The sequence below is a fragment of the Mauremys reevesii genome, linkage group 5, assembly GCF_016161935.1.
Source record: "Mauremys reevesii isolate NIE-2019 linkage group 5, ASM1616193v1, whole genome shotgun sequence".
Lineage (NCBI taxonomy): Eukaryota > Metazoa > Chordata > Testudines > Geoemydidae > Mauremys > Mauremys reevesii.
Window position 1 is genome coordinate 35,007,413 of NC_052627.1, and position 19,567 is coordinate 35,026,979.

At 41.1% G+C, this 19,567-nt stretch overlaps 1 protein-coding gene across 4 annotated transcripts in view; it reads left to right on the forward strand.

The window, feature by feature from the left end:
• Window positions 1-19,567, forward strand: part of PPP3CA (protein phosphatase 3 catalytic subunit alpha) — a 320,675-nt gene that overhangs the window by 286,891 nt on the left and 14,217 nt on the right. For all 4 annotated transcript variants that reach the window (XM_039540970.1, XM_039540969.1, XM_039540972.1 and 1 more), the window contains 3 exons: window positions 1,531-1,656; window positions 4,426-4,500; window positions 18,854-18,938. In XM_039540970.1, the coding sequence (XP_039396904.1) occupies window positions 1,531-1,656; window positions 4,426-4,500; window positions 18,854-18,938 (286 nt within the window). The remainder of the gene's footprint in view (window positions 1-1,530; window positions 1,657-4,425; window positions 4,501-18,853; window positions 18,939-19,567) is intronic.

Consider the following 19,567-nt stretch of genomic DNA (forward strand, 5'->3'; position numbering starts at 1 on the left):
TTAGTGGTATGTCTACTTTGCAGCTAGGAACACACCTCTCAGCCTGGATAGACGGGTACTAGAGGGGCTCGAACTAGCATGCTAGAAATAGCAATGTAGATGATGTGGCTCAAGCTCTCCTGATCCCCCTAGGCATGAGATTCCGACCTTCAGACCAAGCCACAACATCCACACTGCTACTTTTAGCATGCTAACTCAAGCTCTGCTAATATGAGTTTGTCTACCCATGCTGGGAGGCCTGTTCCCAGCTGCTGCATGGACATACTTTAAGGCCTCGTCCACACTTGCAGTGGCATGTAGGATACATGCCACAGCAAGAGACACGCTGCGTCCACACTGCAGCGTATTGCTACATGTGGCACTGAAAGGCTCTGGCAGTAGGGAGGCAGTGAGGAAAGGCTCTGGCAGTGGGGAGTTGCTGGAGTCTCCTCCTGCTGCCTCTCCCCTGCCAGAACCTTTCCCAACAGACAGAATCTTTCACTGCAGTGGGGAAAGGCTCCAGCAGAGGGAAACACTGCTAAAAATAGCAGTGTACACGAGGGAGGCATTGCTCAAACATGTAGAGAGCCATATAGGATATATACACTAGGATTCTGGTGTGTCTGTATTCTACTTGCCTAAGCAGTACCTCACCATCTGCTCTATTTATACTCATGCTAGTGGGGCATGCAGTGTCTGTAATCTACATGCCACCATAAATGTAGACCTACCTTAAGTTAACACTGGCTACTGGAACAAAGTTTCCCACTATGAACGAAGTTCACCACTAAAGACTTAGCTGGTTTTCAGGCAAATTGAAATTAATTCATATAAAGGTAGATTTATTTCCCACACAACTACCAGTGTACAGTATAGTGTCACTGGATTAGTAATTGTTTGCTGACATTGCACTTATGCCGTTGAATTGACATCACATACACCATGGAAGTGGATTGCTGTTAGCAGAACAGACTGAAGTGATGTGGTCTTAACCACTTTAACCACAAGCAGTAAGCATCATAAACAGGATTACATTCAGAACTAATGCTTAAATACTAGTGCATAATATACAAGTAAAGTTTATCTAAAAGGTCTTTTAGTTGTCTTTTTAAAGGCACACTGTTCCCTTTTTCTTTATAAAGTCAATTTTAAGTGACCTTATTTAAAAAATATATATAAATACACAATCAGAATGGACGTGTCGCAGCATCACCATTGTGATGAATGGTGATTCCAGTATGTAGTATCTTAGTCCCATATTGAATAAATATTTCATCTGGGTTCTCCTCTAAACTTCATTGTTCAGGGCTTGTGTGTCATTGTGTTATGCTAATAATAACTAAGTTATTTTATATTGGCCATATCAAAGATAACTTCCTTCCACAAGCACAGAAATATTTAGCTTTTATATTTCAGAAATATCTATAATAGTTTCTTTTGTTTGATATTCTGTAGCACATTTATAGAATTCAAGTTCTGTTGCTGTTTTTGACCTCTGGTGGGGATTGTCACACATGCCGTTAATGTTTCTTTTTCTTTCCTTCCTCTTAGCTGCAGTATTGAAGTATGAGAACAATGTTATGAATATCAGACAGTTCAACTGTTCCCCTCACCCATACTGGCTTCCAAATTTCATGGATGTGTTCACCTGGTCCTTGCCATTTGTTGGAGAGAAAGGTTGGTAACTTGCTGTGCTTGTGGAAGCCACAACATGAAGTGGGATTGGAGGTTAGGGTTACCCAAGCACCACTACCATTAACAGTTCCACTGGGCTGGGTTGCATGGCTGTAAATAACTTGGAGGTGGATCTAAGAGAGAGGTTTTTTGAGGGTGTAGTGATGAGGCTACATCTGAAGTAACGCTTCAGGGAGTGCAGCCTTGACCATTCCTACATTCTGAATCTTTTATGATTTTTGCTTTTTTCAGAGCAGAGTAATAACAGCTGTGCCATGATCAGAGTGCTCTGGAAATAGGTTTCCATTTCAGTTGGAGATAAAAGTCATGGATTCACTTCAATTTATTTAATGAACTCTTTGGGCATTGTGATATTGCCATTTGCTGGTTGGAGAAGACCACACCAGCTGTGTCACTGTTATATATACTTCACCAGCTGGCCTCTAACCTGCTGATGCAGTCATGCATTTCTCCCTTGAGCAGTACATTCAGATCATGTCACATTGGTACCCACTGTGCTCTTCTCTTTCACTTGGTTTTCTGCGGGGGTGGAGAATCCCTGAAATATATGACATCTCACTAAGCTGTCCCAGCCCTGAAACGGCCATTAGTTTTGTGCCTTACCATACTACAGAAATGTCATTGTTGGACAATGACATAGGCGCTTTGTGACCACTTTAAGCTGTGACTGGCAAGTACACAACTGGAGGCGAGACCACTTTGGTCCAAAACATGAAGCATGAATATTTAAAACCCAGCAGTTCAGCTGACTTAAAACTAGAGAGCTATGAAACTTGCTTTGATCCTTGCAATGTGATACAATGTGTAGCTGCAACAGCAGTTACTGCCAGAAAGTTAAAATGAACTCTTACAAGCTGCTTGGAATAGTACAATTTTATCTTAATAGGCAACTGAAAATGCAGCCTGCTGTGGCTTTACTTACAGTCATGATCAGCTCAGTTTTCAGTTATTCATTTATACTCTAAACAGTGGCTCTTTGAAAGAGTGGTTGAGGTAAAGTCAATAGTGGGATGCCCAAGGCCAGTGTGAACAAGACAGGCAATACTGAGGGAAGGGTGTGCTAGCAAGGCATTTGTTGTCTCCATGCGTGTTTCCACTGATAGAGGAAGTTCTGGGGTCCTTGCTGATGTGTCTTTTTTAGGCTTTTTAAAAGATAATAAAATGAATTCATTTTCTTAAGCCATAAATATGGCCAATCCCAGTTTTCAGGCAAATCATGCTTTCTGGCTCACATGTTAGACCTTTGTTGCGTATTCTGCGCATGGTCCCCCAGAAAACTCCTACAGACCGTAAGGAACTATTTGGGGTGGGAATGCAGAACATATAGTAAAGATCAACACTGAGCATCTGATCACAGGATTTCTCCTTTTGTTCCTGTTTTCTCTCCCCTATTTTCCATGTCCCACTCCATGCTCAAGTCCTCAGTGATACTTCTGGTACTTTGACTGAAAATCCAAAATGGTTATTAGAGGAATCTACCAAAATAAAGCTGTTGAACATATGTTTTTGTGCTCTACATAGGGTTTTTTTTTTTAATTTCTTTAATAGATTTTTTTTTCTCTCAAAGGCCAAGGTAGGAAGCTGTATATGTTACACAGTGTTAGTTACACCAGTCCTTGTCACTGTGGAAGTGTTTCCACTAATACTTCAAGTGAAAAAGATAAATGCCTGACTAATTTATGAACAGTAGAGTTCTATTCATCTTTTGACTGTGTCAAACCACTGTGGCTATCACAGAAGAGAATTTTTAGTAACCACCTGATTTGAAATTAAATCTCCAACCTTTATAGCTAGTGCAAGTCCAGACATGCCTGGTAACACTTTTAATGATGCTTAATACATGTAGATGTAGTGGAGTTTTTAACTTGTCTATCTGCTAATGATTTGACATTTTTACGTAGTAACTCAGTCTTTTCTAGAATTCTAAATACCATCTCCTGGCATGAGTTTTGGCTGTTTTTGCACTGTACACCCTCTGGTCTGTCTTTCACTGCCACTGGGTCTGAAATGGGCTAAAAGTGGTTTAGGAACAGCTTGAAGCAGACTGCTTGGAGTGCAAGTTACAAAATAAAGAAATTAAAAATATTGCTTTTTCAGCAATAATGAAGTATCTACAGTAAGTCCTGACCCTAGAGATAGTGTCAATTTACATTAGCCATAGAACATTATGCTTTATTAAAATAAAATAAATATTAAAAAACATTAATATGAACAGGATCATTTTCATGATCTATTTTATCTTACTTATCAGTACGGATATCTTAGTTGCTTATAAAACCTCCACGTCTGGGAATCCCAAACTACAGCATTTTACCCACTGCATTTTATCCTAGACCAGTCTAGTTTCATTGTCCAACCTGAGTGAAAAGACAAAACTAAAACTCCATGACCAGAGAAAAGTAAAACAGGATTTTAAAATTATTTTGTTTTGTTGTAATCTAGGTTGCTGCTAGTGACTCAGAGAGAACATGCTTTTTTTTTAATATATATAAGAGTCTTATTATTGCAGTGTGCCTTTAAATTTGACCATTTTTACCAGGAAACCATATCAACAACCCCTTATTAACCACATGAGATCTTTGGAACCAAATTTATATTACTACAAATATAATATAATGTGCAAACAGTTTAAAAATTGGATGAGGTGCTATTTGTTTGCTTATATTCATTAACACTACTATGCTACATCCTGCTCTCAGACTGATGAGGAAAACTCACCATTCATGTTTCTCATTTATTTTTCCTCTCCAGTGACAGAGATGCTGGTAAATGTGCTGAACATCTGCTCAGATGATGAATTAGGGTCAGAGGAAGATGGTTTTGATGGTAAGAGCTTTCTGCCCTCCATTGAGATTGTTTGTTTGTTTTTTGCTTTGAAATTATTTGTAAGTCTCAGTTACTAACATTAGGGATAGTGTCCTGGTTTTCTGGATCTCATTTAAGTTCTTTCACGCTGCTGAAAACAACAGTTTGTGCTGGACATCAATAGATTTGCATAATGCATGGTTTGGAGAGAATTTATTAAACTCTCCCCTTTGCCCACTTCCCACCCAAGCCAAAAGGGAAAAAAAATGTTACTCGTCCTAGTTTTAAAGAGAGAAATTAATACTTTGACTCCTTTCATGAAAACCAAGTTTTGCTGAATATAAGGGGCCAGGTAGTGCTATTGATTTTTAAGCAGAGCTACCCAATGATTCCAATGGGGACTTTTACTTAGAATCAATGGCCTATATGGCCCAGAGTGACTTTCTGATGCTTCTGGAATGCTAGATAATGCAGATTTGGGAGAATGGTACACAGGACTGAAGAAAACTCTCCTTTGGATCCTTGAGTCATTAGAAAACAATTTGAACACAAGTCACTAGCTTAGGAAGGTTGTTAATTGCAAACACAGATATAAAAGGGACATGTTGCTGACCCATTCTTTCTGAACAGAAAAGGAAAATCTCCGTTAGTGCTCCATAGAATTGATACTATATGATGATGAGTGACCTCAGATCCCATTGACTACATTGTAAAAGGCACTCAGTGCCTTTGGGATTTGGTCCCATGGAAGTAAATTAATGTATTCTATTATCCAGTGTTTCCTGTTAGAACTAGTGCATGGTAAGTGAATACTCACATTATATTTATAATCCTGTAGAGCAGTCTTCGTCTGCAAGCAAACCTGTACTGTACTTCTTTTTATCTTCAAACTAGTTCTCCATGGTTTCTTGATCTCTTTTAAAAAAAACACTTAGGCACTAAAAAGAGAGAGAGGGAAACATTAAAACTTGAGGGAAAGAAAGAAAGAAAATCAGAACACAAAGCATGAAAAATATCACTACAGAACATAAACTAAAAGGAATTTGGTAATAGGTTTGTGGAGAAGAGCAAAAAGAGAGGAGAGGTGGAAAGTGTATCAATAAGTAAGGCTGAGACAAACATTTTATGAATTTAACCGTTCTCGGTTAAAATGGCATCTTTTAAAAAGCCTCTGCTCTTCTTTTATGAAGAGAATATGCCATTGACTTTTACAATTCACAAACTGCAAAGGAAGGGGGAAATAATTAGTTTGTTTCCCTTCTTTTCTGAATGTTGTTTTGCTGTTGAAGCCAGTGGAAATTCCACTGGTGGAACAGCTACACAATTGGGATTTTAATAGTTCTCCTTGAGGATCAGGCAGAGAGAATGCTTCAGTTTAACTGGTAATCAGTGCAGAGAAGAAACACCTGTTTGACTATTTTACTTGATATCTTTCGCTTGTGAAATGTAAATAGCCAGCTATTTTGCAGTTAAAACAGTGTGTGATAACGTATGAAGACCTACAGAGCTACCAAATATAAATATAGTAGTGGGAGAGCCGTGTTCTTGTAGGTCCCAGTTCAGGAAAGCACATAAGCACAAATCTAAGTCCCATTGACTTGGGCACCAAAGACAAAACCTTTCAGGGTGGGATTTTCAAAAACACTTAGCATTGGCCTAACTCTGCTTCTGTCAAGTCAATGGTCTAATTCCAACTGACTTTGAGACCACAGATAGACCAACGCTGAGAGCTTTTGAAAATTTCAGCCTAGATGTTTAAAATGTCTATGCAAAAGTTACTTCTTAGCAGAAGGAGACCAAGATGATGGCCACAAGTACAGTGGAGAGACTTCATAGGCCTTTCAATGCAAGTACTTTTGTGACCTAAAATTCTACCATGCTTATAAAATGAATTCACTGTAGAAGTAAAAATGCTCTGTGTTCACTGTTTCTTTTACATTACTTGGTGTTTGAGTAGGAATGGGAGGCATCTGTTTTGCAGAGAGATGTATCATGCCAGCCTTCCCATTTTAAGCTAGTTCATTGCAGTATTGGTGTCTAAGCAGGGAGAACAAGCCAAAAGACTTTCAGTTTGCAGATGTGTACGCTAAATTATTTTCTGCATTCATATTAGGTTTCCAAATAGGAGCAATTAAATACTTCCCACCTCTATAGGTTTTTAAGTTATTGTCTAAATCTACTGAGGATTATTCTTTCTTTCTATTGCCATAGTCCCTCTGAGCCCCAGAAATATTAGAATAATTCTGTCCCTATCAAATACTATGTCATACCCAATAAATTCACAGGAAGAAGGTATAGATGAGACTAAAACACAGGTTAGCTCATGTCTGTTTGACGTTGTTATCCATTCAGAGTTGTAAAATGCAAACTATGGCCCTGATCGTGCAATCTACTCTGCTTAGGTATACCCTTATGCCTGTGCAAAGCCCCAGTGAAGGCACTGGAGCTTTTTGTAGGGATAGGGAGCTTGCCTGTGTGGAGTGGCTTGCAGGATCAGGGCTTAAGTGTGCATTTGTATGGGGTTTATTATTTATTTATTTATGCATTCTGAATGATTTCTACATTCATGCATTGTGACCTGTCTTTAAATCTGAAATATCTTGAGTTCCATCACCAGGAAAGGCTGTACCCTAGCTTCTAGGGCAATATGGAGGGGTATTTTCCTTTCATTTGTGTCCTTGGTGTAAACTGATGATTATTTTAGCCCCTTGTGACTACACTTTTGTAGGGTCTTTGCATTCATTCCCTTATAATGTGTCTGAATATGTTCTGTTTGTTCCTTCCTTCATCTGCTGTTCAGCCTCCTAAAAGAATTGTACCTCGGAAAAGAATGCCTGATAGTTAAAATAACACATGCATTTTGGTTTATGGAATAGTTTTCTTTAACATGACTACTTCAGAATTCTTTTGCACCATCTGTAGTTTCCAGAGCCTACTACTGCCATATTTCCAGGGCTTCATCCTGATTTTGTTCCTCACCATTTGATCTATACAAGCACTATCCCTGGTTCCCACATAATTGACGTGAGAGCCACAGAGGCTATGCAGCGTTTTTCTTTGCATTTCCTCGTTGACTTTCATTATCTGCATTGAGAGCCAAAAGCACTGAGCAGGAGGAAGGAGAATGATCTATCATAATATTTGAGCTCTCAGCATCCACTAGTTCTCCTTTCTTACCTTCTACCTCTCCCACATCACCAACCCCTTCCAAAATTAAAGCACCACGCCCACCCAACTTGACTGCATGCTGTTCTTGTGAATCAGCAACAGTGACCTGGGTCATGCATGTTCCAGTCTGCCATCAGAGTATGTTGATGTGAAATAGCACTCAGTACATGTCATTTGCTTAAAGGAGATATTTATCCGGTCCTGATCCTCATTCACTATAGGCAGTGTCTGTTAATGGGGGGGAGGGGGTTGTCTAAATAACATTTTTTTATGCCCTTCCAAAATGCTTGTGTTCCATTGGCTGGTTGCATTGGCTTTTTAGTTTTGTCTGCTTTAAAGAGACAGAAAAGTTATCTATAATATAATATAGCAAACTTGGATCATTTTCCCTTGCTGTCCTATTTTTCCCCTTCTTTCCTGCTTGTCATGGTAGTTGGTATGTAACCTGGTACATCAAAGAATGTCTTGGGTGAATGCTAACTAGTGTGTTGTATGGTTTGCACATCATACATATCACCCAGCAACGGGAGTACTTCTGACTAACCAGCATACATCCAGAGTACCATCGTATTTTAATTAGCAGCATTTCTGGCCTAACACATTTGATTGAAATAATTAAAAACCTTATGAGCTACTAATTAAAGTGATGCAATAATATAATAGACAACTTGACACAAACCTACTGCTTGCTTTGTGTGCTGCACTCTCATGATCTGTCACAAAGAGGTTTCTTAATTACCTGGCTTAATTTTCATGTCACAAAGCACCTTCAATGTTGTAGTTCAGGTTTAAAACCCTGCCACTGAAAAAGCAGCAGTCATAATTTTAAGTGCTGCATTTAGTCACCAGTTGGGAGTTGTAGGGCTTGGTGAATAAAGCAGTATGCTTCAAGACTAAACCGAGTTAAGTGAAATGCGTTTTGATGATCAAACTTCCATTCCACTGTGAACAGTAATCTGTGAAATGTTCCCACTGGACACTGATCAACACAGTGATCGTTATTTGAGGGCTGACTCAGAAGTGAGCTGACATGGAGACTGAATTACCTTTAGGAGAAGCCACTGTCTTATATCACAGCTAAACCTATTATTAGTAAGACAGTGTCTGTTACTAGCTGCATATATAGTAATCTCGGCGTCACAAGTCCCTTAATTGTAACAAAGGACAATTTTTTCCCCGTAAAACCAAATGAGAAAAAAAATAGATATTGCATAATAATCTCCTTGGGTAAGTGGGAAAGAAGAATTTTATGTATTTGTTTTCATTTCTGGAAGAATACTCATTGGAGGAATACTGAGATTTTCACACCTCTTCCTGACAACGTTGATGCTATCCCTATGGGGCTATTTAGCAGTGGTGTGTAGAGAGCAGTTCCTAACCTGTGTGACAAATGAGTGCTCCAGTGGAAATGTTGTGCCTGGACCCTGATGGCTGCAACTAAATTGCATTAAAAATGAGCTGTTTTTTATTAAAAAAAAAAATTGCATCCATAATATTTGCTTCTATTTGATTACTATAAATTGCTTAGTGTGAAATCCTCCGGTCTGATCATACTGGGAAATGCATAAATGAAGCATGCATCAGTGACTTTGGTGGAGGTAGCACAGGCACATCTCCCGTGCTGATCAAAGCCGATGGCTCACGAGGGTGATATCAGCTTTGCTTTCACCCTGAAATTTCAGAAACAGGGCAGTTGGTGACTCATATTTTAATACTCCCTGAACTGCCTTTAGCGTTTGGAGTGTGCATTCATTTCTGATATAGACTGGAGGTATCTCCTCTCAGTACTTGGGGAGAAGAGACCTCAGCATGGTATACAGTATTACTGGGATGGTTTATGTGGCTTTCCCAGTAGTGGCATCTCCAGCCTATTCAGCCTGATGAGAATATCAAATCAGGTGCATTATAGGATGATTTAAAAAGTGACTATTGCATGTATGGATGGCAGGGTCAAAATTTAGGATTAGTTTCTCATTGTCTAGCTGCATTTTAGTCCACTGCACAATTTACTAACATTATAAATTCAGATTAAGCTGAACAGTATTTCTTTCCTTCTCATCATTAACTTCTGTTTCTTCCTTTTTGGCTGTTCCCTACCTAATTTGTTTCTTTTCTGTTTTTCAGACTTTACATAAATATTGCTTTTCCATTGATGTTGTCAAATGTTCTTTATTATTTTTTTTCATTCTCCAAACTTCACTGATCTGTTTCTTCCCCCTCCCCCTGGAATTTCATAAGAAGATCCTATTTATGCACAGAAGAAAGGTATTAAATTAGTTAGAAGGGCTTACAATTAATTAATTTGTGTATTATTTTCCTAGTGCTAAATACAGTTTTAAATTATTGGGATTTTCTATAACACTAAGAAGGACTTAATTGTTTTATTTTTTCCACTCAGTAGCATTATCCATCCATTTAGCCCTGCACTCACAGAATATTTTAAGAGACTACACTGATATTTCCTTGCACTACTTCTAAGTCTGAAGGTATAAATCCCACATATGCATGCAAAGTAAAATATAATAGGTGTCAAACAAGCTGCCTATGCAGATTGCTGTACACTATATTGGGAACAATAGCTGCTTAAAAAATAATATTCAAAATGTTTGAATAAAAAAAAACTATTTTAACTTTGGCTATGTTCCTGTCCCCCTTTATGCAAATGCTCTAGCAAATTAATTTTCTGGCAGGAATGTCTAAAGAACAAGTACATTTTAAGTGATATTAGAGAACGTATGTAAAGGGTGAAATTGACCTCTGTGAACCATTTAATTAAGCATGGATTTAAGTCCATCTGAAGTAACACACAGGTTTTGGTGTGTCCCTTTTTACAGGGGTGCGGTTGGAATGCATAAACCAAAACATTTATACCGGAAACTTGATTCTAAGAGTTGTTTTTATAATCAGGGAATAGAAATAATACCATGTGACCTAGGTGTCCAATCAAAATTAACAAAACAATCTCAAGTTGTGACTATTCTATACTCAAAACTTCTCTTGAATAAGCTACAGACATGAGTTATTCACAGAAGGTATTTGGCAAATAATTTTGAATGGCAAATAAATATTCAAAAACATAAATTACTTGTAGGCAATTTGCAAACAGAAAAAAGATAAATTTTAAAACTATTTGCTTGCCTTTACCATTCATTAGAAGGTGCGATTGAGTCAGAAACTTCTCAAAATTAATATTTTTAACACTATATTATGTGTGTGCTATCAAAGTGACTTTATTTTACTCTGAGCCTATTATCTGGTATGGTTAAGTACAGTTTATACTTATTTTTATTTTTACAGATAAGATTATTTCTTGTTTTTTCTAGTTCTGAAAAGTAATTGTTTTGTAAATTGAGTTTTAAACAGTGATTGAAGAAATAAATGTATTTGTAACACAAAAGAAAAGGGATACTCTCAGGTGATTAGAGGTCTAAACACAGAGTAGGTGGAGGCTGTTTCTTAGGGAAAAAAAGACAGAGAAAAAGGAATAAAAATTGTCTTTCATGAGAGTTCAATTCTAGTTGAAGAAAACTGAGATCACATAGTAGTTCAGGTAGAAATAAGCCCTTGTAATTCCTGAAGAAGAGAAATTGACTACTGTTAAATTGTCATTTAAATCTTCCATTTAACTCTTTCTAATATTAGGTGGTCCTTGTTTCATGGTGATGACTTTTAACTCACGCTTCCTTATTGTTTAGAATGATTCGTTAACACTTAACAGAACAAAAGGTATTGGAAAGACTGTTCTAAAACATTTGTCTTCATTTTACATTTTAAGGTACAGACTTGTGATTTCAGGACAGCTCAAAATAGTTACTCTGTTTTATTAAAAATTCCTGGAAATAATGGGTAACAGTTTAATAGATGTCCCAAAACAGTAAAAGGCAACATTTTCATGATTGATGATGGGGCTCAGGAGCTGTACATAAAAGCACTCCTGTGCTTGTTCATACAGTTACAACACTTGAGCACACAAATGGTGGTAACTGAACACATGTATTTGGTTGGGTGCATAACTTGCACATGTACTTTCCTGAATGGCTGTGACATTATATGCACCAATCAGAATGATGTTTTGTGTGTGTGGAGCCTATGCCTACATTTTTGAAAATGTGCAGTATTTGGGGTAAAAGGTTAATTTCCACCTACTGCATGACATGTTGCTGTGTCAGTCACACTGAGTTTTTCTGTTACTACATAGTACAGTTCTTGAGGTCATGCAATTTTCTTTAATGAAGGATGAAAGAGTTGGGCTTATTTCTGGTTCTGAAAGCTTTGAGCTATTGTTCATAGGAGCACAGAAAATAAAATAGACTAGCACAAATATGGGGAAAAATTGTAGACTCTTGTCACAATTTCTGACACCTCTAAATAACAGTCCTGCCACCTAGACATCTTGTTAATACTAGTGAGTACCATCTTATAAAACTTTGTGTTTTCAGTGGTGCTCTTAGTCCATCCTGAGTTTAGCTGCAATTGAGAAATTGGCAGTAGCTTATTAAACAAGATAGGTAACTGAGCTGGGTTGTATAACAACTGCATTGCCATCAACTGAAATGTGTGGAAAACTCACAAATTGGGAGAATTATCTCACTGCAGGCTCTGTAAAGTGCTCAGCAAATCTTCTATGTAGTTTTATCAAAATTCTCCAGTTCTCTATTGAAGTGTTTCCCAAACTTGGGATGCCGCTTGTGCAGTGAAAGCCCCTGGCGGGCCGGGCCGGTTTGTTTACCTGCTGCATCTGCAGGTCCAGCCGATCGTGGCTCCCACTGGCCATGGTTCGCTGCTCCAGGCCAATGGGAGCTGCTGAAAGCGGCACGGGCCGAGGGACGTACTGGCTGCCACGTCCAGTAACTCCCATTGGCCTGGAGCAGTGAACCACGGCCACTGGGAGCTGCGATCGGCTGGATCTGTGGACGCCGCAGGTAAACAAACCGTCCCGGCCCGCCAGGGGCTTTCCGTACACAAGCGGCGTCCCAAGTTTGGGAAACACTGCTCTATAGGATACTTATAACTACACAGGGGAGAGTGTGAAATCCTGATCTTAATGGGAGTTTTGTCATTGGCTTCAGTGATGCCAGGATTTCACCCTGAATGCTTTTAGCTGTAGTCACTGTATATGCTCCAAATGTAGAGAAGCAAGATACATGTTAGAGGCTAGGGGTGCATTGCTTTTTGCTGGGCTTCCATCTATCATACCCGTTGCGACAGTATCTGAGCACCTTACTCATCTACAAGTGATTGCAAGAAGTTCTCTGTATCTGTTTGCCTTCTCCCACCTAACTGCATTATTTCCTCCCCTCACCACCACTGTTCTGGCATCTATGAAGGAAATAGTTGGGTGGTTAAAGCATTCATAGGTATTTCATTAATTTAATGTGAATTGTAAATAGAAATTTTCATTTAATTTTCCTATTGAATTCTGGGACTTGAAAGATCTGCGTTTATGGAGTATTTTTCTTTTTGCATTCGGAGCTTGGACAGCTGAGACTTCGGTTTACATAGACATTGTCTGTCTGTTTCTTGGACATTCAGCAAGTTCCATTTTTCTTTCACTCAGAGCTCTATAGGAGTGCACTCCTAAGATGATGATGATCATTTGAAGATCTGGTACTTTTTTATAATGTGGGACTTTTATAAACTGGAGGTAATTTTTTTTAAGATATCAGAATTTTGTTTGCCTGACTCAGGTGGTTATTTTCCTTGGAAGTGCATACGGTATTTGTGTTTTGTGGTAATGCTGAATTGTAACTAATTCAGTGTGCAAGACTTCCATAAATAATGTCACTAATTAATGTAGCGTTAAGGTTGACTACATTGACTCATGTCAGTCCAGAATGTCAAATGCACCTGTACATAAGCCTCTAAAAATCTGGAACTATAGAGATAAGATAATGTCCCATGGGACCACACTGCTACTGCCACACAACTTTAACCCTGCCCTCTTCCATCAGCAATAGGCACCCTGTGACAAAATCTGGCATTTTCTGTATTGGGCAGTGTTATTCTGTGTTGTATCCAACAACATTATTCCTCTCCATACTTTCCTACTGATGCTTGCTGTGTTAGCTGTAGCTGGGTTGATCCAGAAATAAGTTGCAGCAGGTTGCCAGAGCTCTGAGAAAAGGTGCAACTACAGCTAGAGGAACTGAGGATCCGTTTTTCTTGGTGGTGATATGCAGAAAGCCAAAGTAGATGGTCACAGTGGCCCCTCTTTGGTCTAAAATCTAACAATGAATTAAAGAGTCATAAAAATATCTGTGGAGTTTTAAGGCTATTAGAGTGGCTGCCACAGTCACCTCCAGAAACCAATGTTCCACTAGGTATGTAAAGACGACATGGGACTATGAGTGTTTCATCCCACTTCTGTGCTCTCTTACATATTGTGAGTGCTCAGCAGACAGGGGCGGCTCCATGCCCAAGCATGCCAAGTGTGTGCTTGGGGCAGCAAGCCACGGGGGGCAGTCTGCCGGTGCTGCGAGGGCAGCAGGCAGGCTGCCTCCGGCGGTTTGCCTGCGGAGGGTCTGCTGGTCCCGCGGCTTCAGTGGACTTCCCGCAGGCACACCCGCGGGAGGTTCACCGAAGCCGCGGGACCAGCGGACCCTCCGCAGGCAAACCGCCGGAGGCAGCCTGCCTGCTGTGCTTGGGGCGGCAAAATCCCTAGAGCCGCCCCTGTCAGCAGAACCCTTTTCTACAATGACATTCACACAGTGCCATGCGCCCTATCTTCCCTCTGCTGCACAATTGCCCATAGGATTTCTAGCTGTCTGGTGGTACACGTGACACTGTGGCAAAGGCTCAGTCAGGACTATCCAAAGATGCTGTCCCAAAGGCAATCCCTAAAACAAAGATGAATAGGTGTTAGCACCAGGCAAGTCTTTCGTGGTTTGATTGGACCAGACAAAGTGGTTTAAAGTAGGTTGTACCGAATCTTGATCTTTATGCTAGTCAAGACATGGCTTGAGTTTTCTCCACACTATGCCTGTATATGTTTCACACTGTCCTCCAAATGTTTGGGATGGGTACAGTTATATGATCTCCCCCAGGGACTCATTGGGGCATTGCTGAAAGGGGGGCAGAATGCCGTGTGGGTGTGCTGATGTAGAAAACGTTGCCTTAATCCTGTATTTCCCCATTTTGGTGGTGTTTGTTTTACCTTAACTACTTCATGAGGTCATCAGAGTTTTAAATGTAGGTGCACTCAGCTTCTGGAACAGTACATGGCATTGGCGGTCAACCTCTGTTTTAATGACATTTTGGGGCAGTGAATTTCCCTTGTCTTTTGAGGAAGTAGTGGTGGTGTGGGGGACATAACCGGGTGGCATCTGTATGTTGGGGACAGAAGGGAGAAGGTCTTCCTGTGAACACCTCACCACCACTCAGCTATTAGTTCTGTCCTCCTGGCTCTGCCATGCCTCTACTGGAGCTGGAGGGGTCATGTGGAGGAGAGGGAAGGTGGTTAACCAAAGGGCGATAGAGCACATCTGCCAGGTGGAGAGACCATGGAAGACAGGAGGGTAGCCTCAGACTTCCTAATTTACTTCATGGGCTAGTGTAGGGGGACAGGAATTTACACAACCCCCTGCCACACAGCTGTGAATTGCCCCATTCATCTCAATACATGCTCGCTTCCCCCATCTTCAAAAATCTACCCCTGCCTCTGGTGTGAAATATTAATTTTAAGACCAGCTTCCTAAGCATGTGAATTTCAGAGCAATTAGAATATTAACATCAGACCTTTTGAGTGCAGTTGTAGTTGAGGAACTCCTTAATCAATGACACCAAATTTGAATCACATAGTTGTGATGTTACCAGTGTTCAAGATAATCTCACTGTGTGCGTGGATTTTAGAGTACTTTGAAAATCAAAAGAAGTCCATTCTGTGGAGGCTTTGTCTTGGGAACCTTTTGATCAAATAACCCCAAATTTGTATCGCAATCTCTCTTCCAGCCTCGATTTTGGCATGCCAATTTTAAGGCAATATAGCTCTGCTTATAGATTTTAGAGCACTTTGAAAATTATGAAAAGCTCATGGAATGGGGGAGTGAAGAGGAAGCAAATGGCTGCATTTCTGGAACCCTTGATCAAGTGACTCTCAATTTGTACTACAATAGCTACATTAATTCCTGTTGCTACATATGAGTTTTCAAGACCATCTCTGCACGTATGGAAATTTTAGAACAATTTAAATATTAAAATCAGCTCCTTGTGGGAGGGGCTGTGTCTCAGGAACCACTTGGTTAAATGACCTCAAAGATGCACCACTAACTCTAACCCTGGCCCAGTGGAAGTACCATAATTATCAAAACAACGTTAGTATGCATGTGAATTTCAGAGCACTTTAAAATATTGACTCGTAAAGAGAGAGAGCTGTTTTTGGGGCAAAACTTCCAAAGAAGCTCTTCAGCAGCTCATAACCCAAAGCAAAAGACAGGCAAAAAGTAGAAATGTGCCCAGCAGACAGTCTCAGAAATCTGCCAAGGGCAGGACTCAAATACATATTCCTTGGGGTCTGCGACTACAGCATGTTGCCTTCAGCTACCAAGTGACTCTGACATGAGGGCCCATGTACACACATTTGTCCCCCTGGGAGCAGCAGTCCTGCAGAGTGTTCACAAATCATCCAGTGTAGCACATCGCCCAGGCTCGTGTCCATCTTTAACCCCTAGTAACTTCTAAAAGGTTTCTTCCTCGATGTGGCACTTGATGCTAGCTGAGATCAGACCTAATAGGGTGGTATCAGGTGATGTGGACCAGTGCAGTAGTTTGAGACACAGGTGTGAGAAAAAAAGAAAGTTAACTGGAAATTATACTATCATATTTTTTTAGGGGCACTGTATCTCAGGATCCCCTTGCTCAAATTACCCCAAATTTGTACTACTAACCCTAACCTGGCCCCAATGAGAAGCAGCTATTTTCAAGGAAACCTCAATACATATATGCATGTTAGAGCACTTAGAGAAATCTGCTGTTAAATGGCAAGCTCATTTCAACCTTCACTATAGTGGTGCTGCCAGCACACTTAAATCAGACCTGAACATATTTGCACACTCAGACCTTCCTTCCTTCACCTCGTGTGGTCTGTTGTTGTGGCTTGGTGACCTTTCCCTTCCTCACCAACATGCCTTCAGGTGTAAGCAGCTGGTCTGCTCCCCCGAGTCAACTACTTCAGGATGTGGGTGCAACTTTGGAGGAGTGGGGAAGGAGAAGGGCAATGAATGCAGACAGGCTTCCCTTCCCCCATTCTTCATCAGTAGGCCCCAAAAGGCTCAACCTGTATCCCTTATGTCTGTTCATAAAGTGCACTTATAGAAGAAATCATCTGTTCCACCCCAGCTTGCAGTGGACTGTTTGTGTAGACAAGCCCTTAATGTAATATGCTGCAATATGTAGCAGTGTAATGAGGCTGCTCCATCTCAGTACTTCCTGGTATTGTGAGAGCATATAGGTTTTGGCAACAGGATTTGGAGTACACCTCTACCCCGATATAATACGATCCTTGGGAAACAAAAAATCTCACCGTGTTATAGGTGAGACCGCGTTATCCCGAACTTGCTTTGGCCCCCTCCGTTCCTTGTTCCCTGACCACCCCCTCCAGAGCCCCTGTCCCTAATCAGCCACAGGACCCCACCCCCTACCCAGCCCCCCCTGCTCCCTGTCCCCTGACTGCTCTGACCCTTATCCACACAGCCCCGCCCCCTAACAGGCACTCAACAGCAGCGGCAGGAAGTGGAGCAAAGTGACCCCAGTCCGCTCCACTCCGCAACCTCCCAGCAGTGATGCTCCGCTTCCCGCCACTGGTGAATGCGGGGAGATTGGGGAAAGGATGCCCCCCGTATTCACCAGCGGCAGGAAGCGGAGCACTGCAGCTGGGAGCTGGTGGAGTATAGCAGGCTGGGGCCGGGCTGCTCCACTTCCCGCTGCCAGTGAGTGCGGGGAGGTTGGGGAAAGGATGCCCTCTGCACTCACTGGCGATAGGAAGCGGAGCGATGTGGCCCCAGTCCCAGCCATGTTGCTGGGGAGGGGGAGGTTGGGGAAAGGTCTCGCACTCACCTGCGGTGGGAAGTGGAGCGCCATGGCTGGGAGCTGGCGGAGCGGGCTGGGGCTGGGCTGCTCCACTTCTGCCGGTGAGTGCGGGGGGATCCCTTCTCCCAAACCCCCTCCCCTGAGCGACACGGCTGGGGCCGGGGCGAGGGAAGCAGAGTGGGCTGCTCCCGGCCCCCTGCTAATCCCCCAGGCCACTCTGGGACTGTGGTGCCCCCAATATTGCCCCCCCACAGCTCCTGCCTCCTAGACCCTCGTGGGGGGGGAGCCCCGACCACCCCCGAAACCCTCTGACCCTTATCCAACCCCTTGGCCCTGGCCCGGCCCGGCACCCTTAACACGCTGCTCAGAGCAGCATGTCAGAGCTTTACCACGTTGTATGCGAACCCATCTTATATCGGGTCACATTATATCGGGGTAGAGGTATACCAGAAAATATTCTGTAGCAGCATATTAGATGATGTAGCAATGTTGGAAAGAGAATAGAGAGTGAATGAGTTATAGATGTACAAAAGCAAAGGAAAGGACTTTATCCCAGGGACAGATGCCACAAATTGAAATATGTGATATATGCCTAATAATATCTGATATATTTTGCTATGTCTAATGAAGCTGTGCCATAATTATGAATTGTTTATTATTTTCATTTGAATTGGCAAGATTAAGAATTACATTTAAGCTATGTCATTTTTGTTAACTGTTTCTAAATAAAACCTTGAAGATATTTCAGAGTGCAGATACCGTTGTTAATTCAATGCTGTTTTTAGCACCTTGATTGACTCGTTTTTCAGGACCTTGTTTTTCCCATGATTTGGTGAGATTCCCAACTTTTGAAGCACAAAATGAATTTACAGGGGTGAGAACCAAGCTGCTTTAATGGGTAGCAGGAAAATAATCACATGCATTTCTCAGTGGACTTATAATATGATGGCTGGAATGTCCAGAAGCAGTGGAAACGTTTTCAACTGTAAATTACCAAAATCGGGATTTTAAACTTCCCTTACAGAGATGGCTCTTTAGTTTGGCAAACTGCGCTAAGATAGAGCCAATTACTATCAATATACTGTGACATGCATCAGATTTGTAAAAGACTTGTGTTCAAAATACAAAGTGGTGATCTAGTGTTTGAGTTACTACCTTTTTATTTTAATGTTTTTTTACATAGGAGCAACAGCTGCAGCTCGAAAGGAGGTTATTAGGAACAAGATCCGAGCAATAGGAAAGATGGCCAGAGTGTTCTCTGTCCTAAGGTAGGATTTCTTTGTTTAAGTTGCCAGAACACTGTATCGCTGCCCAATTAGTAACTTTTTCATGCTTCAGCATGCCAATCAAACAAGATGCATTGAGCCCTTTTGCAAAGTGCTATATCTGTGAACAGTCAATTGCTAATATTCTGAAATACCAAGTCCCTTCCGCAGCACTTATGTTAAACTTCCTTTAAAATTCTCAACATCCAGAGTTTTTTTATTAAGAACCTTTCTCTACAAGTGTACAGTTCACTCTGTTAGCCACTCGGCTAGGAGAGTTCAGTGCGGAGAGAGTATGCGAGGCATAACGTGTCTCATTAAAGAGGTAGCCTCCTATCCCACTTCTTCACAAATTTCAGTTGCTGCTACTGTGAATATTTTAAAGATGAAAGCATCAGGTTCATTTAACTAAAACTCCAGGAAATGAACACAACAATAGCAACTTGTTACCCTTGATCTCCACTGCTCCAATAACACATGAGCAGGAGGAACTAATTGCTGCCTAATGTTTAGAACTTTCTAGCTGACGTTTCTAAGCAGAATAGAAAACGTACAGTACAGTGCTATTCTTACAGCTCTTTCTGGAAAACTCACTTTTTTCCTCTCAGCAGAAGGAATTTTTCCTCGTGCAA